This window comes from Hippoglossus stenolepis, chromosome 13, assembly GCF_022539355.2.
Source record: "Hippoglossus stenolepis isolate QCI-W04-F060 chromosome 13, HSTE1.2, whole genome shotgun sequence".
Lineage (NCBI taxonomy): Eukaryota > Metazoa > Chordata > Actinopteri > Pleuronectiformes > Pleuronectidae > Hippoglossus > Hippoglossus stenolepis.
The window spans coordinates 16308899-16332973 of NC_061495.1; the positions used below are offsets into that span (position 1 = coordinate 16308899).

The 24075-nt window shown below is 41.8% G+C and overlaps 1 protein-coding gene across 10 annotated transcripts; it reads left to right on the forward strand.

The window, feature by feature from the left end:
• The first annotated feature begins 1419 nt into the window (after window positions 1-1419).
• On the forward strand, window positions 1420-23821 carry pou2f1b (POU class 2 homeobox 1b). 10 transcript variants are annotated; one of them, XM_035174072.2, is made up of 15 exons: window positions 1434-1517; window positions 9712-9777; window positions 10455-10534; window positions 11218-11313; window positions 12395-12562; window positions 13142-13241; window positions 13370-13521; window positions 13659-13820; window positions 14426-14567; window positions 14765-14919; window positions 15304-15483; window positions 15624-15729; window positions 15835-16165; window positions 16279-16355; window positions 17117-23821. In XM_035174072.2, exons 1-15 carry the CDS (start codon window positions 1472-1474, stop codon window positions 17368-17370), a joined length of 2115 nt encoding a protein of 704 aa, XP_035029963.2. In that variant the 5' UTR covers window positions 1434-1471; the 3' UTR covers window positions 17371-23821. The 10 variants fall into 10 exon arrangements, with proteins under 10 accessions (XP_035029964.2, XP_035029970.2, XP_035029972.2 ...); XM_035174069.2 differs by having other exon boundaries at window positions 1436-1517; window positions 13343-13521; XM_035174078.2 differs by having other exon boundaries at window positions 1438-1517; window positions 13370-13440.
• Window positions 23822-24075: the final 254 nt, after the last annotated feature.

Here is a 24075-nt window from a genome sequence, read left to right on the forward strand (position 1 = left end):
AATCACAGACAATATAAAAACATTATAAACCTCCCTGAGGGATAATGACCTTTGACCCTACTGCTTTAATTAGCTCTGGTTTCTGCTGGTTTTGGGTGATTGGCTATTAATAGATAATAACAGCTACTATCAACCTTCAAAAAACAAGCAAACATTAAATTAAAGGGCCATACCACTTCACATATTTAACTTGTTAATCTAGTTTTATTTACATTTGAACAGTTTTACATGTCTATTTTTCCCACAATTCCAGATGCCTCTTGCGTTCCGATCGTATGGAACAACTTTGTATGGTCAGATTAACCTGGTGAGGGGCCCCAGGGCAAACATTAACTGCTGAGCCCTCATTAACCCCTCTCTTACCACCCTCTGTGCTGTGTGTATGAAGTCTGACCTGTTCCCATCCAGTACAGTGCTACAGTAGACAACACATTCAACTCCATTACACGCAGAGACAACTTTTTGTTCGATTTTCTTCTGGATAATTCAGGTTATAAAACTAATCAGTGTTTGTAATTTTTTTTATAAAAAGGAGTAAAACATGTCGGCACAGTCCATTTGTAAACGTCCATCTTTGACCTGTTAATCTGTTTCACTGGGTGAGGGAATCTAGTTAGGGGATGTAATTTAATGGTGATGTAATTCAATGGAAAGTGAATCTCAATGGGTAAGATGCAGGAAGTGGCTGGAATAGAAGAACACGTGTCTGCACCTCAAATCCCAACATATCAGAGAAGTGAAATTACTTGGGTCAGGGGGAGGCCACGGACACATTGATCAGTTGCCTTTCAGACAGTTTTTAAAGACGGATGTGTAGAATGGATGGAGTGAGCGAGATCTATGCAGCTGAAAGTACCAACAATGACAAATCACAGTGAAATGACATAGAAATCATCCCAAAATGGCACTCAGTAGAGTTCATATTCATCATTTTAAATAAAAGGCTGCTTGATCTGGGACCAGCTAAAGACTCAACCTGTTATTAAATCAAATTATGACCAATTACTTACAATGCTCTGTCACTCTTACTCTTGTAGCTCTTATTATTTCATTATTTATTATTCAAATTCTCTATTTAATTTGCTTTAAATGTTTGTACCTCTTTTACAACTTGTCACTGTGCCCTTCATATTTTATGTAAACTTTGAGATGTGTTACACAAATAAACCTTGTTGTTGTTATTGTTGTTGTTGTGTAAAAAGTGTCAACGTGCTGTGGGTCAGATCCGCCCACGTCCTTCTGGGTACTTTTTAAGAGCAGTCAGATGATTATTTAGGTATGTAAATAAGTCACAACTAACAACAAACACTCCACCCTCTGTTTTACACTTCTATGTGCGTGTGCGTGTGCGTGTGCGCGTGTTTGTATATGTGAGACACACACACAGTCTCTCACACACACACACACACACGCACGCACACACTCAGAGGCAGCCAGGCTCAGGGCTGGGATTTCGGGTTAAATATTCAAAATGGCGGACGGAGGAGCAGCGAGTCAAGATGAGAGTTCAGGACCAGGTAATGATTACAGCATTTTACATATTCATACTCATATTCAAACTGTGTTAGTCGCGATGTATCGTGATGGGAACGCGGATCAAACCGAGGCGGGCTCGAAGATGAACGCTGGTGTTGTGCGGGTTGAGTTTTTTTTACACCCAGCGACTCCAACTGTAATTTGACAAGAGGAGGAAACGAGCTATTGCGGTGCGACGGCAAATTACATGGAAACATGCCTCCCCCCTTTGTGTGATTAGACGTGTGTACGCCGCTACATATTCATACCAGCGCCGACAAACGCAGTTTAGCATATTTTATTAGTAATCGGCGACGCGGCTCCGCACATATTTGACACATTTAGATGTTTGACTAGCGCAGGTTGATTGAAGCGGGGGGGGGGGTTGCTAGCGGGCTAGCGTTAGCTCGCCTGCTAGCGCTCGGCTTTGTGTTGATGCTCACCGGAGCTTTTTGAACGAGCTTTGCATATTCATTTGGTCGGTGCGCCGGGGCCAGCGGCGGCGCCCGGTCCCCTTTCAAGCGCTGCTCGTGTGCATGTGTTCGGGGGAATGCGTGATATCTCTGGCTGGTGGAGCGCACGGTGTCACATCTGTGAACACGGAGCTCGACGTGATTTTTTTTTATTTATTTTTTTTACAGCAGAGCATTTTTTTTTGCCTCAGCCTTTTGTGTGCGCGGCGCAGAGGGAGAGCTCCCGGCAGCCTGTTGTGTTATTCATGCGGGCCTGCCTCAACCGGAGTGCGGACTTCAGCATATTCCACCAGCCGACGACGGGCTGGAGCCCACCCTTTACAAACACTCAAATCTATTTGTATTAAAGTAATAACAATAAATCAAATAAACTGTAAGTGTGACGAGTGGCTAACTGGCTGCGATTCTCTGAACTTGCTTGGTCCAGATGCTAACTTCACGTTTGTGATGATTGAATTCTGCTGAAACTCCCGCTGAGGGGGTGTAGCTAACAATGGTGGGTTAGTGTTTAGTTCAACTTGCTTCTTAGGAGTCCAAACTACAGTTTGAGAGAAGTTGGGGCCAAGCTTTTGTTTTTCTAACTTTGAGTGGCAGCAGTCTGGATGCTGTTGTTGTTAATCTGCCTCATTTGAATATGTAATTTATTTTGTTGGCACTTTTCGTGGCTCCTGGCTGAGTTATTTCTGCAGTTTAACCCTGTTTCTGCAGCGAGCGCTTGCAGGAGTTGTGATCCACTGAATACAGAGACTGTACCTGTGTGACACCCCCCCTCCCCTCTCTCACCCCTCATCTCCCCCTCAGCTCGGGGAGGGGTTGTGAGGCCCACTTCCGGAAGGCCACAATAATAACAGGCAGGGCATTCTTACTATTCACTCTGCAGGTTTCATTGCCGGGCAAGACACAGCTTGACACAGCCCGATGAAACCGTCTTTTTCAGACTCATGTGCTTTGACATTGAGGGGTTTTTGAATGAGGTTAGTCCGTTGTAACGCCACTACAGAGGAGGGGCTTCTCACTTTTCTTTGCTCTTACAGTGAAGTTAGTTGGACAGTTGTTTTTTGCACCTATAGCTGAGCTCAGACATGCACAGAAATTAACACATTTTCCTGATATTTGATATATGTGCATATGCAAATCTCAAAGTCAGGTGCTTCCCCCAACATTTTCAGGAACTTTCCCCGGCCAACTGCCAAATATCAGAGTGAGCCCATGCGAGAATTTGGCGGGAGATTGTCCGGAAAGGAGCAAGCGAGCAATTGGGTGTGTTGGTGGAGTTTCTAACACGCGATGGGTCCAAAACTAGAGGAACAACACAAAAGAGCGCTAATATTTTAGGATTAAAAAGACTTTGTTTTTGAAAGACTGCAAATTCCTTTTGGTGATAAGGGCCTATGCTGGTGTCAATGTGTTTTAAACAATAACCTGTGATCTCTGCAGCAGAATTAATTTGTTGTGCCCTGCTCAAACGCTGCCCCTCGCTTGAATGTTCCTGACATTCTCCTGTTGTGAACGAGTCTGACATGGACAATGTCCTGCTGCGTTCTACCTATCTGAAAGGCAACGCCCGGGAAAAAAATCCTGATATTTTCTGGACTTTCCGTCTGAAAATAGTTTAAGGTGTCTCCATTTTTCTGACCATTTATGTTTTGAGCGTTTTTTTTTTTACCATCTTTACTAATCAAAATTAGATATTGAACAGAGCTGGAACTTGTCTTTTAAACATTTGGTCTATTTTAATAATCTTTATGTCTCAGGCCTTACCAGTGAAGTAGACCGCTTTCTTTATGATGCAAATACACTAAAGTCATACCATTGTTACAAGGAGAATCACGGACTAATTTTGCCCACAGTAATAATATTATCACATTGCAGGCATTACATGTGATGTATTGTAACACAGTGGTGATGCTAAGTTATATTCTTTAAATCAAGCCAAGTGAGTTAAAGCATTAAATGTTGTGAATAGTTACATTTTCTGTCTGGTAGTATTTTTGGGCAATGAGATCCATTGTATGTATGGAAACACTCTCCTTGCACAAACAATAATGATTGACTTATTAAACTAGGCTACTTAAAGAATAGATGAGAAATAATGCTGTCACCACCACACTTAGGCTACTTTTCTCATTTAATCAGTTTTACAGTTCCACCCTCATTCCAGCCTTGTAGTTCCACCATGAATATTCATTAATGTAAACACAGTTGCTATGAATAATGCATCACTTGTGGTAATACATTCAGAACATGCCACCTCAAAGTACTGAGGAGTCCTCGTTGAAGGCTCCAATCAGACAAGTTTTTTCTCTGTGGATAAAGAGAGTCATAACTAATAAGAGCTGTTTGGTGCGCTCTAGACAGAAAACCACTTTTTTTCTGGTGGTTCATTTCTGACTAAGCAATGCAAAACAACAACGCCCTATTTCAAGCATAGCAAGGTAAAACAGAGATCTTCCTAAAAAACATTGGCCTTTATTGTTTAAATAATGTTTTATTTCTTTAGATAAATTCCAAACTTAGCTTTGAGGTTAGATCAGGCTCTGAAGCATTTAAAATTGAGAAACACAACTAAAACCCGTTTTGCTAGATACCAAAGTACAAATCAGAATTCTAGAGTGCACCATGTACTGTAGGTTTCAGGGGTGAACCAACAAAATGGGGGATGAGGGGTCGATGACCTACAATTTGGAAGGTAGTAGCAATTGCCATGTTGTTCCTGATGACTTTCATGTGTCTGCCTAATTAGGGAGCATCAGTAAACATAAATAAACCACCAGGCTATATCTATCAGATACTCCCCAAAATAGATAACACCCCCCCTAGTCACATCACATGGTAGCACATGCAGGTTAGATGACATACAAACTTAAGTGGGTGAAACTCTGAATAATATAAGTTACATTATAGCTGTTTTCAGACATGCATTGGACTCTGGAGGAGGTGCATGTGTGAGCGCAAAAGTCAGAGTGAGACGCTCTGCAGTTTCTATTTACCTGTGCATCCATTATATCATGTTATTTTTAACAATTGATTTTGTTTATCTCACATTAGTTTATATAATTGATTCTAGGACATTTTATACTGCAAGTTTAAAGTGTGAGGCTGAGGCACAGCTACATTTTCACAGAGACCCCTTACTTTCACAACATTGCCTGTTTGGAGTGCACTTTAGCAATGGCTGTAAAATGGTAATGTAAATAGAAATGATTCATTCATCCTCCATACTTTAAGCCCATAAATGTCTCTGTGGTGAAAATGGAACGAGTTTTCAGTGGAGTTTTTAATGCTTACTGCGCCACCTTCAGGTGGCTGCCTCGAATGTTTTCTAATGTAGCCAGTCTAATGTCTAATGAGGATGTCCCCTCCCTGTCATTGTAATCAATGCAGTTCTTAATGTGTTTTGTCATCAATTATTTTGCTAATATTTGTCAAACACTGGAGATGACTGGCCACGCTTTACTGGGCAGGCCACAACCTGTGTACTGAGCACATGCCCATTCAAACAGAGCATGTGGGGGAGGGAATAATTCGGACAGACATCATGTTCCCATCATTTTAAAGCAGAGACCAGTGGTAAATTTCAAATCCCAACTTGTTGATCAAACTTATTTAATTAGAATCTGAACTTCTTAGACTAGAATGGCACTCAGTAGAGCTCATATCTTTGCTAAGGCTGAACAGTTTCCTAAAATCAAGCTGCACCAAATTGCACAGACTCATATATATATCAGTCCTCTAAAGATGCCTTATGTGGAAAAAAACCTGGATCTGTCGCAACACTCCACCGGGTTTCGTGAATGTTCCTTCATTCTTTTTATTGTATTTCTGGTGACAAACAAACAATCCAACGGACCAATCCACATAACAGTGGACATGGAATAAAGGTGTAATAAATTTGCCGGACTTCAATGAGTAGTCGATTTGTTTGCCAGCAGTTGGCGCTTATGGTAAGAAGATATTCTTGAGTATCGCAGTAAACAGAGAGAAAATGTTGCTATGCCAATTACACATGAATAACCATAGGCTGATGCTAATATCAGCATCCTAGGTGATAGATTTACATCTGAATTTAGGTTGTCAGCACCAATAAACTGCAGCAGTGAATCATGGCTGACCTGTGCATGTGCTGATTGGATGTAGTTTAATATTCCTACTTTGCAAACCCTGTAGAAACTGCATTTTAATTTGGTTGGAGTGAAATTTCCACCTAGCCTGTAGGCAGTTGGCTAATGACCACTCAAGAGAAAACACAGTCTCTTACAGCGGTGGTACTTTTCATCAGATTGCACTGCATCCTGTGTTTGGTGTTTTCTGTGTTGCTTGTTTGCACCACCTATTGTCAGATTGTGTTGTTTTTTTTAAACTCGAACTGGTATTAAAGGCTATTCTATATGGTTTGGATATCCATGTTGATTCTGCATTAAACCAGGAAGCTTAAGGGTTATTTGGTTATTAAGTCTGTTAAATTGAAAGATTATCTGTCGTGACCACACATCCTGTCTGTTCAAAACTCTGCTTAGTGCTCAGACGGTTCTAGGTGTGGAAAAAGTGCTCTTGATGTATTCTGTATTTAAGATGAAGAATATAGGTATCAGGGCAGAATATGGATGTGCTAATTAAGTTTTTGCTCAGTCTCATGTTGAATCTCTCTGCTCACATTAACGGCCCTGCAGTATTCAGTCAGCCTCCCTGTATTACCGTGCTAATGAGATACCTATTTAAAATTCTCTTCACAGGATATTTGTATAATGTATTGTTCCACAGCAGGGTTTTTGCAGACCATTCGACCAAGTAAGTGTACATGTGTTTAGGTGCACTGCTGATAACTGCCTTAGCATCCATATCTCCTTTGTTTTTCCCATTTGGTTGCATGATGTGAATGTTGAAGAGGTCATTAGGACTTGGACTAATTTCCTGACGTCTCAGACTCACTCTGTGGAGATGGTCTGTTTCAGATATTTTACACCAGTGGGCCAACTGTGTATACTCTGTGGCAGACACCTTGGTAAACAGCAGGCCGGAGCTAAATAAACACTGTTGTTTGAAGTGATGAACAGTGGAGATGGGTGTGGAGTATAATGCAGTATTAATTGACGTTGAAGTAATAACAAAAATAGAAATTATTAGTTGATTTAAAGCTGTCCATATTTCTGTTTAGGGAGAGTAGAAACAGATAAATATGATAACACATTGATGGCTTTCGTGAATCTCATGATATTAATTAACTACCAGTTACAACAGGTAGATTTGACAGGACACACCTTTAACAACCTGAGTCAGGTGTAAGACTTTAACATCACCACTCTGACTGAAAGTTACTGTAACATGTCAGCAGGCAGATAGAAATACATTACTCCAAGTCTGACAACTTAGTTATCTTGTATAAAAATTGTATTCCAAAAATTTGAGATTTGACAGAAAATGTAACAGTTTTTCTTATAATTGATCATTATTGTCTTTTTTCAAGCTAAAATGCCAAATATTTATTGGTTCCAGACTCTCAATCGTAAGGATTTTTTTTAGCTTTCCTGTGACCTATACCACTGTAAACTTAATATCTTTGGATTTTGGATTGGTGGTGAGACAAAACCAGAAGGTGTTAATATGTCAGCTTGAAGTATAGGAAGTCGCAAAATGCATTTTTCACCATTTTGAGACATTTTACTGACCAACAACAATTTGTTTAAATGGCCACATTGGACACTGGATGAATAGTGTGAATGCAGGGGTACCTCGGGTATATCGGACAACAAAAACCTTCAGGAGCCACTGGTTGTGCGTCTTTAAAGTACACTGCTGTGTACAAACATTGCTCTCTGGTTGAAGACCTGCCCCTTGTGTACTCGCACTGCTGATAAAAGTATTTGTTTTAAGTATGAACTGCCACCATGCCCTCTTGGCATCATTACATCAGGTCAGCTAGTATGTAAATGCCTTTGTCCTGCAGTGTGATAAGTGAAAAAGTTGATTAGAGCTAAAACCAGGAGTAGCATTGTGGACTTAGTTGGTAAGCCCCTTCCTCTGTAGACCCCAATACAGTCATGCATTCCAGTCCAGTCATTCTGATTCACCAGACACCTGTGCAGCGCCATAGCAAGAGCGTCCCCCCCCCCTGCTGTATTAACTCTCCGAGCATGCTGGAAATGAATTTAAAAGGCCCCAAAATGAAATAGTAATGGAATGTAAAGCTAATCTAAATATGCTAATCCCCAAGCACTTCATAAACATAGACAGCAAAAGCCTGCCACCCACTCGCTGTGGTCGCTCGCTGTGGAATGCTTTAGCCACAGGGGGTCTAGCAGTAATGACAGGCTTGTGTTGGATTAATGTGGAGTTATTTATTTCCGTTTGAGCAAGTCCCCCTCCCACTCGCACCCCTCCGTCCTCCTCCGCCCTCCTTAGCAGTTAGGTCGGGTCTCCATGACTCCTGGAGATTCTCTGAACGAGCAGTCTTGGACGTGCTATTAATGCAGTCTACTTTACCAACACACCCAGACCACCCCCGACAGGCCTCACACTGCATTCTGGGATATTTTCGGCCTGGTACCTGCTCTTAGCTAATTACTTTTTAGCCGTGCACTGGCACAATAATTGGTCTTGTGCTGCTGCCTCCCCTCCCTCTGCTGCGCCAAGCGCTAGTTTGAGCACTTTTTTTTTCACCCTTTTTTTTTTTCTGTGTCGTCCTTATTCTCCTGTTTTTTTTTTTTTATCGTCCTCCAAAAGCCATCCAATTAATATGCTAATGAGCTGATAAATATTTATAGGGGTTTAAATTATGCAGAAAGCTTTCAGAGCCCGTTGTGAAATGCGTAGCTCGCAGGACTTCAAAGCCTTGCATTGCTAACGAGGCAGGGGCAGATTTGCATACGGCTTTAATCAGCTGAATACTGATTATGCTTCATTATAGAGTTGGGGTGGAGGGTGCGGGGGTGCAGCAGAGTTGGAGGAGGCCGCCAGCTGCATTCGTCGTTTTTTCATTCCAGCAAGAGAAGGAGAGGGTGAACTTTTTCTGAAGTACAGACAGACTTGCACACTAGAGAGAGATGGAGAGAGGGAGTGCGGTGGAGGCACTGTAAAGAGAGCGGGGCAGAGCTATAAGAAAAGAAAAGAGAGGGAGCGCAGAGCGAGGGAAGGAGAGCTGTTTGCCTAAACTCTGCTGGCTTTCACGGTGAGCGTATCCCAGTGTTGTTCAGTGAACCGTGCGGTGGACAGTGCCACTGTGTCTGCGTGTAGCTCTGCTGGCATTGAACTCTGCTCACTGCTGACCAGTGGAGAGTGAAGAGTGGGAGGAGGAGCAGAGTGCCGGACAGCCTGTCGGTGGGTTTGCCCCGGCGGTGGCAATTTTCCTTGATAGGATCAGCAACCATGCTGGAAAACCCAGGTGGAGCAGTCGTGGGTGAGTGTTTGATCAGCTGGGTTTCGTTGCTGTGTGAGACACAGGTTGCTTCAAAATGTCACTGATGCGAGTTGAGTGCATGTATGTGCTAGGGCAGTTGTTTTTTTCTTCTATCACTGGGATTGTAGATGGAGTTGGTTTGTTTAGGTGATTCCTTTTGGCTCGGTAATCTTTGAATGATGATTAAAATGCTAATGTTGAGAATCATGCAATTATGCAAAATATGCAGGCGACAAGAGAGACCACCCCTCAAATAACTGTAACAGGGCTGTGTTGTGTTTTTATCGGCGATAGTGTGTCTCACTATCTGTCTCTGTCTGGCTCTTCCAGATGCTAAAGTGAATAATCAGTCAGAAACTACTAAATGTGCAATGGAAATTGGTGACGGGAACACTGGTGAGTGACCTCCAGATTTTTTTGATTGTCTATTTTTATTTCTTTTTTCCTTTGCTAGGATGTAATCAGGATGTTTTACCGCGACATTCAACAGGTTTTATATACACTACTGAAATGAACATTGCAGATACTATTAGGGAATGCTCACTCCTGTGCACCTTTTTTGGATTATTGGGTCATTTAATAATAGCTGATGGCAGCTTTCTAAAATCCCTGTGAGCAGTTCTCCTTTTGTTTCCCTCACTTGTGAAACTTGAATATCACAGTAATTTGCTCTGTCTCAGTAATTCACTGATCACAAATGTTTGAATGACGTTTCAGTGCTCCGCTTTGTATTTCTGTTGTGTAGCGATGACTTACGAAAATATTAATGATATGTGCTGATGTGTGCTTTGAGTTTTTAGTTCTCCCACAGAGTTAATATTTAATTTTATGATGATTCAACAGCGTGCATTTAAACAGATTTAAGCACCAGTTCTATAACCTTTTATACCTGTACATAATGTGTTATCACTTGTAAAAATATGTTTTTAACAGTTTTTTTTCACCTGAAATCTGTTAATTTACCTCTACTGAGTTTCCAGTATCGGTTCCTCATTAATGTTGTGTTTAACATATATATAATGTCTCTGAGCTCTTCTGAGCGCATGTCTCATGAACCGTATTTCTATCCTCAGGAATCCAAATCAATGGATTGGACTTTCAGAGACAGACGGTTCCAATCACAAATGCACACGCACAAGCCCTCCTCCAACAGGTAACACATGATGCACACCATCACGAACTTAACCTCACGGGACTTTTTGTTTTTCTGTTTTTGCAGCAGGAGCCTTCTTTGTCGATTTTTTAAATTTTATTCTGGTGTAACGACACAGTTTAATTGTAAGCTTTAAAGTGAACGTATGAAGTTTGAACAGAGGTATGCTCATCCGCTCTCACACATGCACAAGCAAATCATATAAATGAGCCAGGCTCTCCGGGTGTCGCCAGGCAACGAGGCAGATTAATCAACCCTGTATGCTAATTAGCTGCTCTGCGGTTGCTCGGAAACAGATGGCCGAGAATATGCAAATCTATGCAGAATTTACATGCACTGCATAACAGTTATTTTAATTAGCATCTCAACGCCCCCCTCCGCTTTCCTCGTCTCCGAAGGCTGCAGCACATTTGAAATACCCACTTTCGCACCTCCTTTTTAATTTAAATTCCTCTCCCTGCTCAGAGTCGAAAGGCTCATTCTCAGAGTGCTGCTCAGGTACACAGAGATTTGATCTTTCATTGTGGTTTGAGTTTTATGCCTTTTTTAATGGAAGTCCGTTAAAATTAAATACTCTTTCAAGTTGCTTTTAGTTAAAACATAAAGAAAGTTTGTCATTTCTTAGTTTTGCCTGTAGGAAAATGTCCTCTAAGCCCCCCCCTTCTTTGCTTCACCTCCACTAGTCTAAGTTGGAAGACTCGAGTGCTCTTCCGGCCTCCGTCCAGCAGAGTGTATTGCCTCAAACACAGCTAATGTTGGCTGGGGGACAGATTGCTGGAGTAAGTGGCCTGTTGCCTCACTACCTAAAGTTAAAACCCAGTCGTAGCCATGCATCTGGGGTGACACCTGAACACCCGAACGTCAAACAGGAGAGCTCGGGTGATGAAACCATTGCTCGCCCTGATTCTGTGGCTAAGGCTGGTGTCTCCTCTGCCTGTCTGTCTGTTCATCCTTGTGGTTGTTAGGCTATGTCCAAATTCCTCCATACTCGGACATGGAGTGACACGTTGGACATAGTCTTCGCGTTTCTACACTCATGGTTGGGCCGACCTTACAACACTACTCATGTCCATCTTCTACCTAAGGCTGTACTGTCGTTGAGAAGACCAGATGGCTTGAATGCGGCTGCTCGCTGTCGTGCTGTGCGGGAGTGAATGGCTTCTGTGCATGTGGAGTGTTTGCATGTTTGAGTTTGAACACGACATCAACATGATCATTTGCACTTTTGACCGGCTCAGCTGCATGAGTCTTTCCTCCATTTTGCTTGTCTGGGCTCATATTAGTGTTGCCATGATAGCCAAAGTTTCAATACTACTTCGATACCTTTGTGAAAAGTTAAATTTACATAAACAGTCAGTACTTTAACCAAATGTATTCAGTATGGTGGTGAATCCACTTTAACTTCGACCTGTTAGGGTGTGTACAAATTGGAATAACCAAAATGAGAAATTGGAATAGGCAGAGCTTCATGTCGACTGCATGACAGTAAACTGGAGCAATTTAAACAGCAGTTGGCAGCAGCATAAACTAATGCAGTCCACCTGCTGTTACTATACTAGGGAACAAATTAAGTGTTTATCTTAAGGTACATAATTAAGACGGATTCCTCGTCAAGAACAATGTGTTACATTTGTCACAACATAATCCTGCTGTGGTATTGTAGTAGACATGATGGAAATGAAACTTAACATGGGTATCGAAGCCAAAACTTGAGTATTGTGACAATACTAACTCGTCCTGTCTGTATTATACTGGAAACTTATTTTTCTAAAGGATTATTTTTCTGTTTCCCTTCTCTCTCTCTCTCTCTCTCTCTCTGAAACCTCCCTTGTCTCTGCCTCTCTGTCAACATTTCTCCAGTTGACCCTGACCCCAGTACACCAGCAGCTGTTGATCCAGCAGGCTCAGCTTCTGGCTGCAGCCGTGCAGCAGTCAGCCAACCAGCAGAACAGCACCACTGGGGCGAGCATCTCAGCGTCTGCTGCCACACCCATTTCCCAGCTGTCACAGCCCATCCAGATCACACAAGTATGACACAATCATGCAAATCCTCAAAACATATTTTCACAAAACTTGTTAATGTTTAAATTTGGTCTTAAGTTGCAACACAAAGTATTGTTTTTAAAAAAGTAGCAGTAATACCACTACATTTATTTTACAACTGACCTAATGTAACATGTTAAATTAGACTAGATTTTTTCAATACGACTTTTAAACACGTTTCAGACCCCACTGAGGAGGTTATGTTTTCACCCCTGTCCATTTGTTTGTTGGCTGGTTTGTGGGTTTAACATTGTTTCTGTGTTACAATAAAGGAACAGACTTTTGCCAAAATCCCATTGATTTATGTAAATTCTCATCATACAACATATAACTGCTGTACCAAGGGAGTGCAGATAATATAATTGTTATTAATTTTCCGAATAGTACGCAAACCTCAAACACTGAATTATTTTACTGAATGAACCAGCAGCTGACATCCGTGTGATAGTATGAAACTGCAGTAATTTTTCATCTTTGCTTTCAGTCTAAACAAATTATCACTAAAAACCAAACACAATACATTATTGTGGTAATTCATATTGTGTTTTTTTTCCCCTCCATCAGATACAGCCGCAGAATCTGCCTCAGTTTGTTCTGGTTCAGCCTGGCCACCACATCACCGCACCCCATCAGTTCATCATCTCACAGTCACAACCCCAACCAGGTAAGTTACACATGTGCAGTGTGTCATTTGCATGCAGAACAAAATACACAGACAAATTATTGGATTGTCATTTAACATTTCTTTGGATTTTCCCTCCCTTGTCTTTCACTCTGCGGGCATATTGCAAGCCCTTCGAAATCTACCTCCAAACCAACATAACCTCCTGGCGACTCAACCTAACATCAACCTTGCAACTCAGGTTGGTAACGAAGCGAAGCAGGTCCACCACCTGCTAAACTGTTTCAGTTATACTGGTTTGACTTCACCATCAGTAATCCAGGTATAAGAAAAAAAACACATTACAAAACTTGTGTTTATGGCTTTGCTTGTATTTTCTACTACAGTTTGACTTTTGCTCCCTTTTGCAGACCCCTCAATAACAGTCAAATTGAATATTTCGATTGAATATTTCTGCAGCCTGCAACTCCACCAGCAGCCACGTCTATTCAGTCCCTCCACAGTCAGACACCACCCAAGCGGCTGGATACCCCCACTCTGGAGGAGCCGAGTGATCTGGAGGAGCTGGAGCAGTTTGCCAAGACCTTCAAACAGAGACGCATTAAACTGGGCTTCACACAGGTGAGTGTAGGACTGAATAGATTTGTTATCTGCAATAGTTCAGTGATTCTCAGATTTGCAGTTCCACTCATCTTTTGTGTATATATATATATATATATATATACTGGGGCTGTAACGATTCTTGAACCAAAACCGAGACCGTGGTGGAGACGTCCATGTTTGAACTGGATTTAACTGAACTGTGTTGGGCTTGTGGGGAGACTGAAACAGACTTTGTAAATATACGGATTGAACTCTGGACGTTGAGACTGTGGGAGATGCACACAAACCCCCTCTTTCCTATTCTTTGGTTATTTTGTTTACGTAGTTTCATGTGAAGTCAAGTTCAACATGTTCTCTAGTGTTCTTCTCTTTACTGTTCCAAATTTTGTTGTTTTAATAAAACCAAGAAATGGTCAGTACTCTGTCTTTACCCCCAAAAAGATATAAAAAATAAAACGAAGTATGAAGCGAACCGTGGATCCTGAGTATCGTTACAGCCCTAATATATAAATATTTCTTAGTATATATAAGACATTGGATTATTGACTCAAAGGGGATTGTTTGCTGTGAGTAAAATGAATTGTGACCCTGGCGCTTACATTACCGTCTCACTCTGTCTCTAGGGTGATGTTGGCCTGGCCATGGGGAAGCTGTATGGAAATGACTTCAGCCAAACCACCATCTCTCGCTTTGAGGCCTTGAACCTGAGCTTTAAGAACATGTGCAAACTCAAGCCATTGCTGGAGAAGTGGCTCAATGATGCAGGTTTGTCCCTGAACCAACCTGAATGAGTCAAACAGAGGCAAATGGAATAAGGAGATAATACTTTTAATCCCCCTGCATGTGCATCCAGTTGTTTTCCTCACATCTTTATTTGTCTCATGGAACAGGGTGAAGGACAAGTTGTGTATGTTTTCAGTACCTTGTCTTTACCTCCCTACTTCTCCTTTGTTCCGGTGCTGTTTGTGCCGAGAACCTGACATCTGACCAGGCCCTGTCCAGCCCCAGTGCTCTGGGCTCCCCAGGCATGGGCATCGAGGGGATTAACCGCAGACGGAAGAAGAGGACTAGTATTGAGACCAACATCCGAGTGGCCTTAGAAAAGAGCTTTCTGGAGGTGAGAAACTCTTACTCCTTAAGTCACCGATATTGATCTGACCAGGAAGTATGTTTCTATTCACATTAAGCAAAACTTAGGGCTTGCCATTTGTTGCTTATTGTGCAAAATTCCAAACATAAGACAGACAAATTTGTAACATTTGGACACAGTAGGATTGTTTAAAATGGATTCATAATGGAGAAGTGGGTTGTGCAGCAGCAGTGGTTTTGGGGTGGTGAATGGTTTCTTTTCGCTACCTGGCAAACCTGACTGAAGTTTTGTACATTTTACCAGTTTGTAAGTATGTACAATCATCATAGTATATATGTGACGTGGAGGTAGCCAATCATTTAGTCTCCTCAGTGCTGACAGGGAATCCCTGGCTTCTTTGCCCTCTTCAAGCAGAACCAAAAACCTACCTCTGAAGAGATCACCATGATCGCTGACCAGCTCAACATGGAGAAGGAGGTGATCCGGGTCTGGTTCTGCAATCGCCGGCAGAAAGAGAAGAGGATTAACCCGCCCAGCAGTGGAGGATGCGGCAACCCCATTAAAACCCTCTTTACCCCCAGTAGCCCATTGGTAAGGTTGGACACTCACACGTAATGATACTTGTAGAACTATTTTGTAGAGACGCAGGAGAGGTGTTTCCTTTTGTAGTTGTAGATCATTGATGCTGAAACGGAAGTGTTTTCAATCCTTCCCCTTGTTCTGTTGCTCAGGTGCCCAGCACAGCAAGCCTTGTGAGCAGTTCAACACCCACCACTCTGACTGTAAACCCAGTGATGCCTCTCACCAGCACCAGTGTCTCCACTTTGACTTTCACAGGTGTGTGTGTTTGCTTTTTTTGAAAGTGTTTTCCTTATCACACAAAATAATAGAATTTAAGGTTAACTTTTATTTCTTGTATTTTCTCCCCATTTTCCCCAAAAGGCACAACAGCTGGAGCTACAAACACTGCATCCGTCATCTCCACTTCACCCATGCTCACCACAGCCAGCTCTCCGTCTTTAAGCCCATCCCCGACTATTCTGTCCACGACCGCAGAGAGCAAGGCTATCACCCAGGCGGCGACCATCTTTTCCCAGGCCCCGACATCCATAGCCACCACTTTGGGGACAGGTCAGGTGATGGTGGCGTCCCCGGGGCTCACTGCAGCACTGCAGGGGGCTCAGTTACCCACCAGCGCTAGCTTTGCTGCTATGGCTGCTGCTGCTGCAGGGCTCAACCCAGGACTGATGGCCTCCTCCCAGTTCCCTCAAGGGTTAGTACTGGCTATGGTCCAACTGGTCATCTAATTCTAACCTCTGTTAATCTTGCTTAGTTGCTTTTCTCCTTTGACCTATATGATCTTCATCTATGTTTGTGTGTGTGTAGGGGGGCCCTGCTCAGTCTGACTGCCAATGGCCTCAGTCCTGCCTTCTTGAGTAACAGCACCCTGGCCACCATTCAAGGTGTGTACTAATATCACCTCAATACTTCAATTCACTTCCTGTGCACCGTATGGAGCTGGGGTTCCCAACCTTTTTGGAACTTTGGACTGTTTTTCTATTGACATCTCATTTGGATGGTTTGTCTTTCTTCGGAGAAAAAGACGCTGCATAAACTAGAGGACGAGCATAAAAACTGAATCAGAAGTTGAAATTAACTTCATTTACGTTATACAGCATTTCATAATGGTCAGTGTTAAATAAGAAAATCCTCTGCATCACCCATGTAGAGTCCTCATTTGGATTTGATCCAGTTACTGCACATACTCCAATGAACAAATTTAAATTAAACATTATATAATTGTTATTTCAGCTTTTCATGAATTATATCATCACCTAGAAGCACAGTTCAAGTCTCAGGCTTGGAGATTTGAGAATCTTTGAGACTTTGCACTCATTAGGAAAAATGAGGAGTACATAAATGAGCAAATATAGATGAACATGTACAGATAAAATTACATATTAAAAAATCAGACAAGAAAAATCAGAAATTTAATGAAGAGTAAGCACATTTGCATATTAAAGTGGATAATTCAGGCCACGCCCATGGAGTTAATCCTGCAGAGGGAAAATTACTTCTGCAAGTATGAACATTTATCCTGCTGTGCGTCAAAAGTTTTTGATGATGAATAAAACTAATCCTGCACTAAGTGAGCACCTTCAACTATCTTGTCCTCCTAACACTAAATCCACCACCTGCTTATTCTGTTTCACATTCTCCACAGCTCTGGCTGCGAATGGCACAATCCCCATCACTTCTCTGGACGGCGGCAACCTGCTGTTCGCCAACACCTCTGGCGGCAACGGGCCCATAATGACCTTCCTAAACCCCCAGAACCTCCAGAACCTGTCGCTGCTTAACAACCCTGTCAGCCTGGTGTCCACTGGGATGGGGCTGCAGGTCGACACTCACCATCAGTCCACGGCCGCTGTGCCTGTGCAAGCCTCAACCATTCCCGCCGCCTCCAAGGCTCAGTGAAGCCAGTCCGGCTGCACCCCGAGTTAACGCCCTATTTCTTATGTCGTGCACTACTCTTATCACACCATATAGGAATAGGGAGGTCGTTATATGCTCTGTGCTTCACTAACCACGCCACATTCTTTCCGTTATATCTATCATTATTTAATCCTTTTGCTGCCACCAAAAAGAAAAGAATCTCAAATGAGGTTGAGGTTAACTCTTTGCTTTTTTTTTTTCTGTCTTTTCCTTTATGATTCTTGGATGTTTTTTCCCACACACAGTTGCCAGATGGACACTGTTGTTGGCCTGCCGCTCCTCATGAACCTTGACAAGTGTCCAGGAAGAAAATATCTTCGGCACCATCAAGCTGTTCACATGTCGTGTGTGTGTGTTGTGTGTGTGTGTGTGTGTGTGTGTGTGTGTGTGTGTGTGTGTGTATATATATATATATATATCCTCCTCTTTCCAGGTCAGAATTTTCTCTGAAATACTTCTAACCAAAAACTTTAGGATTTTTCTCTTTTAACATTCAAACTAAACAGATTTATTACTAATTTCACAATGTTCATCATCACTAATGGGGATTTGTGTGTCGACACCCCATCTTTAATTATTTTGGGTTTTTTGGACAGGCCTTGATGTAAATCATATCAAAGTTATATTTTAGAGACTTTTTTTTTTTATCTTTAGTGTCTGTATTTTTTGACATTTTCAAAACTTTGTAAGTCTAATATTAAGTTAAGATTTAACTATCACTTTTTAATCGTGGTTATAAGGCTTTAATAACAAGTAATAAGTGGCCGATATAAAGGTTATAATTGCTTTAAGGGTGGGAGGGACCAGGTGTGTCTCTCTTAGTCTCTCTTTGTGGAAACACTGAGTTTTGCATCACGCTGCAGTGGCGAAGTAGCCGCTAAGCTTGTGTAAAACGGCGGTCTAGGTGCGGATCATTGACACTGACAGGAAATGACTGAAAACGTGATGTTGAGAGCTTTAAAAAAAAGAGCTGCAGACATGCAATCGTGTGTCTGAAGGGTGATTTCGTTTTGGTTGTTGATCCAGTGGGAAACTGTACATTATGTTTGGATTCAGAGGTAGAAAGTAGACGTCTGCATGTGTTCTCTTCAGCTCAGGCAGATGCTGAGAGTTCAGTAACAGCGTTAAGGCTCTACGACCAACTGGTCTTTTTTGTGGAGGACTAGTCGTGGGACATGCTCATCATACTAAACGTGTGGTGATTGGCTAGGCGAGGTTATTGTATTGTGGGTGTTTTTTTTTGTTTTCTTTTCTTTTTTAATACTAGTACCGTTGTATCTACTTGTGCACAGTATCTGTACCAAAAACTGGATTGAAGAGCTGCAGTCTGCCTTTTTTGGGAGGAATGGAATTCTGTCTTTCTTTTATTTTATTTTTTTTGTCTGCAGTCACTTGGCTGGCTAACGTACTTTAAGATATACCAAAAATATTTGTTAAAATAATTGCTGTGTGTAGTCAGTGTCGCTTAGTCTAGTCAATATATTTATGAGAACAGAATCTCTCTTCATTGTCAACAGATATTAGAAATGCAATATTTTGATGATCATTTTCCAAAGATGACCTTTTTTTTCTTTTTTTCTTTTAATTGACCAAGTGTCTCATAGCTCAAAGTTTAATTGGCAGCACAACTGACCAAAAAGAGAGGGACTGTTGGATTGGGGGCATTTGAAAGTATTTTCCTTTTTTACTCTTTGAATTGATTTTTCTGTCAGCAGGTTCTGGCCCCTGACACCTGATTCTGGTTTCCTTTGAGCCATGGACGGCTTGTTTTCCTTCTTTAATCAGTTTTTGGCCGTTTCGGTAGCAGTTTTGGACTTTTCTGAAGCAAAAAAGAAAGGTTCTGTTGTTTGGTTTTGTACTAATATTCAGCCATAAAAACAACAGCTTGAACCAAAGTGGTTTTTCTCAGTAGTTGATGTGCCTGTGCGAGCACACAAGTTGCTGTTCATCTCTACTTCTTCACGCCGCTGAAAGCAAAATATTTCCCTCGTCGCTCACCTCGATCAACACCTGATAATTCCCGATTTGGTGCTGCTGGACAAGGATCATAGAAACTTAGCTTTAACAACTTGCTGCTGAAGCTCCCGGTGGACTTGTGCTGTTGAACGGTCTGCATGCTTTCCTATAGCTTTATGACTGCTTCCTGTGCTAGGCAGGTTTTGTGGTTTGGACGCTCCCATCTTAGAGGGCTCACCTTTGTAAATGCATAGATCTGTTCATCAGATGGTACTACACCTCCTCTCAGCACCGCCATTTTGAACCAGCATGTTCGGAAACAATATGCTGCTCCCTAAGTCTGTCTGTGGGCTATGATATTACCCAACACAGAGTCAGGCTAAATACTCCTATGTGCTACACATTTGACTAAATCCCAAACAAAAGTAGCATTGTTCTGCTTCTTCCAAATAAAAACAGTGATTACTATCAGATCACTGAGACTGTAAGCAGCAAACATTTGTGCTTGTTATCCTCCTGTGTACGTCTTTTCTGTTGTTGATTTACTTTGACTGAATATACCTCAGCAGCACTTAAACACAAGGTTCACCCTTTGACATTTCTGTGTATAGACCAGTGTAGAATGTATAAGTACTGTCTGGCGTACCATTCAGAGTTTATACTGATAAACCACACATAGGAACCATACATAAAAAGACAACTACTACTACTGCTATTTTCTAGTACTACTATTTATGGGGTATTTCCAGGTTTGATTATTATTTTGAGATCCTTCTTGCCAAAGTAAAAGCCTTTCTCTTCGCAGCTCGGCGGGTGTCTGGCTGCTCACAGTTTCCCCGTCTTTGAGGCCACGACAGGCCGAAAGGACTCAGTCCTGCTCCAGTGCTGTTCGTAGTTACTAAGAGTTGAACATGTGCTCGCAAGATGAACCAGTTGCCATTGGTATCATAGGATGTTACTGAAATATTTATCTGAGGAAAGACTGAAGAATTAGAGAAACAAACTTTTCTTAATTCTATACATATAAATATATATATAAACACTTGTAAGATATTCATATTTTATATTTGAACTAGTATGTTATCAAGACTGAATGTAGTGTTTACCATGCTTACTCCAAAAAAAAATCTCCCCTAAATCTTCCTTTTTATTAGTGCGAAAAAAAGGTAATTCTTCTTTTTTCCAAAACCGTCAAGACCAAAAAAGTAAGAGAAGAAATCTGAGGCCCTGGCGGAGCGTGAGCCGCTGACACCTGTGTCCGTCGTGTATCGACCAGGTCTTTACAGCGGGGGGGCTGGTTCAGGTGCTCGTGGCGCTGGTTCAGGTGCTCGTGGCGCTCCTGGCAGAAGGTCCTGTGGTTTGGTAGGAGATTCTGAGGCATCCGATCTAAATCTTTTTAGAGATTCTTTTGTTTTTTGGTTGAGTCATTGTAAACTTGATTTGCTGTGCTGTCTTTAACAATCATTTGATTTTTTTTATTATTACTTTATGCCTTTAATTATGTTGTATAGTGTGAGAGGGCAAGATCACTGGCTTTCTTAGTTTGACAAAGATTAACATTATCATTTATGCCTTATTGTTACGTAGAAGACATGAGCATTGTAGCATTGTTGTTGTGCGTGTGTGTGTGTGTGTGTGTGTGTGTGAGCTCACCTGGTGCATTGGTTTCACTGAAACAATACAGTGTACTTTGGGCATTTTTGGCACTTGGGATGATTACGTTGCTACCTATGATTTTTAGGTGTGACTCAGGCAGGTTGATGATACCTGTGAGAAAAGCTTTACTAATAATTCCAGCAGGTGGGTGTGTGCGTGTGTGTGTGTGTGTGAGAGAGACAGCATGTCTTACAAAGAGAGAAAAGTGAGGGCAGTCTGTAAACCATTATAGTGCATTTTCCCCATCTTCCGGCAGGTGTTTGAGTGGCTTTAAATAGAGGTGAGACACGGGAATACTTATTTTTGTTGTTTGTCCAGGGGAGGGTTGGGGGTTCCTCTACTGATCAACTAGAGCCTTTAAGCAAGCCAGTTTTTGGTTTCTAATGGTTAGCTACAGTTTGTGTTCTACTTGTGTTCTTCTTTGCTAAGAGCTGATGATCTTCTTGCCACTGACTCTGCTTTGACAGTTCGGGTTTCAGTTGGTAATTCTGAGATTTTTCATAATGCTTTCGTGAATCGGGCCACACATCAAGTTGCCGTACGTTGATTCACCACACTGGTTTGCGGGTCTTTACGTGTTGACTTAGGCAGCGTGGAGCACCGTTAAGGCAAAAGGAGCTGTTGTATACCTCATTTCTAACTCGAGACTGAGTGAAACCTGCTTTAATCTACTTAACAAATAAGATAAATATTTTATAAAATCTCACCAAAAAAATGATGAAAATACACAAACTTGTGTCAGTGGAGAAGCGCGGTCATACCTGTACTTAGGAAAGAGTTGAGGAAGATGTCGCCACAAGGGGGAGACAGAATATGTACCAGTACTCATGAATGTCTGCTGTTTTTCTTTCTTTATGTTGCACACTGATATATTTCAACATTGGGTGAAATTATATGTTTTTGTCAGGTTAATGTTGCTCTCTGTTATAGAAATTAACCACTTGATTGCTATGGTGTAGGTAGAAGTGCATTTTAATACCCCTCCATCTTTTTTTGAGTTTGACAATCTTTTGAGTTTTATTTAATCCCCCCCCCCCCACTTTGACCTGGTACAGGTATGTTCACGTCTTCCCACGTGACGGTGTGCTGTCGCAGCCCGCTCTCGCTTCCCTGTGGTACCAACATTAACCAAAGACTTTAACTTGATTGTAAACGAACGACACCCTCTCCCACCTATCCCCGCCTCACTGCTCAGAATAAAATCCCGGCTGCACGACCTTGATTAACCTATAAAAAATAAAATAAAAAAAATAAAAAAGTTTTGCTTTTTGTTGCATGCGAATGTGTATCTGCCCGGAAGAAAGAACCCCTCCGGCCTCTCGCCGGTGCAGCGGTTTCAGTGCCTGTGGGCGGGGATCGGCGGGGGTTTGAATGGGAGCTGAGCGGGCTTCTCTCTGACAGACACGAACCAATCTGGTGGTAGCTGGGTGGTGTTTGTTAATACACACTGAGGGTTAATCCTGCGCACACTGTACATGCTCAGGACTCTGTATGTTTATCTGTCTTGAGCGCTGTTGCTAGGATGCTCCCCACCTCCACTCTATCCCTCCCTCCCTCCCTCTCTCTCAAGGACTGTGGTGAAAATGCTGTTCCTGCCTCTCGCAGTGTGTCCGTCTCTTCCTCCTCACCTGTACACTGTAGTCCCAGGACATTTACCCTGTTGTCTCCAGGAATACACATCCTGCGGTCGCTAAAACTCACTGCTGTGTCCCCTCCTCCTCTTCCTCCCTTTCCCACTTCCTCTCCGCTCTCTCCTTTGACATTGTCTCTTCACTACAGACTCTGTTCAGCTGTGACACTATGCATCATGGTTCTTCACTCTTCATGGACTGTGTCCCTCCGGCTCAGACCTCGGGCCAACGGGCTTCAGTGACACTTTGTTCAATGCTTTACTCTAACGTGCGGCCGTAGGACCACACAAGCGCTATCCCAAAGCAAAAAATCCAAATATTTAACTTTTGACAAATGCAGATACCAAAGATATCTCTCTGTCCTGTGTCTCTCTCTCTCTCTCTCTCTCTCTCTCTGTTTTCTGTCCCTTCCACCCTGCAGCATGTGTATTAAGAGACAAACCCAGCACTGGCTTTAGTCCTAGCCTCAGTAATTCCAAAGCTTAGATGTATATTTTGGTATATTTCTGAGAAAAACTTGCGTGAAAAGCGTCTGTTTCTCGTTTGTTTGTTGTAATCTCTCTTTTCTGTCACAGCATGGAACTAATTGCAAAACTGTCTTACTCTTGGTAGGTAAAAGATATAGTATTTTTGTATGTTTTTGGGTGTGTCATGTGTGTGATTATCAGTTCACAGCCCAAGTGACCATTGCTTTCAACAAAAGAGAAAACTAAGGAAAAAAAAAAACGCCAACCATGTACATAACAAGTCTGTATCTCAAGAAATGCATTCTGTAAAACATTAACAACTCATTTTGGGAGCTTGGGTTCATCTAAAGGAATGTGTCCCTGTTTCCTCCCTTTTTTCTTATTCCGCAGTCCAATAAGAATTGACTTTCCAGGACTCTAATGTAAAGTCTTGGTTTCCAACATGGACTGCAACACTGAGGGACACTGCTCCGATCTTACTACAACATATAAAAAGACAAAAAATAATAAAAAAAAAAAAAACAGGCCTCCAGTCATGGCGGCATAGAACTGAAAGATTGTGTAGGAGTTTTAATTATGTGAAACAGGATACATAGTAGTTTTTGATGCATTTGTCTGCTGTATTTTTGTTTGTTTTGTTTTATACACCTATAAAGATAATCTTTTACTGTAACTGTACAGTTCTCTTTTGTTGTAAACATCATTAAACCATTTTCCAAGTGATTTGACATGTGCTTTGTCTTTTATTGGGATTCAGTCACGCAATATCGTATCGGAGGCAGATCAATTGCCACAAAATTCATGTTCCCTAAAGAACAGCTAAATTGCTAAATAATGTACATAAATAAATAGGAATAATTATCCTAATCTCAAATATATTAGTCTGTTATTATATATTATTAAATGTCTATAGAATTGCAAGCCAAGGAATTGTGAATTAAAAATACATACATACACAATGACAATACAGTAAATTG

Bases quoted from the DNA above. Each gene is read 5' to 3' on its own strand.
- pou2f1b (XM_035174069.2), top strand. From the start codon at position 1,472: ATGGCGGACGGAGGAGCAGCGAGTCAAGATGAGAGTTCAGGACCAG. The intron at 1,518-9,711 runs GTAATGATTACA...TGGCTCTTCCAG, and splicing joins AGATGAGAGTTCAGGACCAG to ATGCTAAAGTGAATAATCAG. The intron at 12,563-13,141 runs GTATGACACAAT...CCCCTCCATCAG, and splicing joins AGCCCATCCAGATCACACAA to ATACAGCCGCAGAATCTGCC.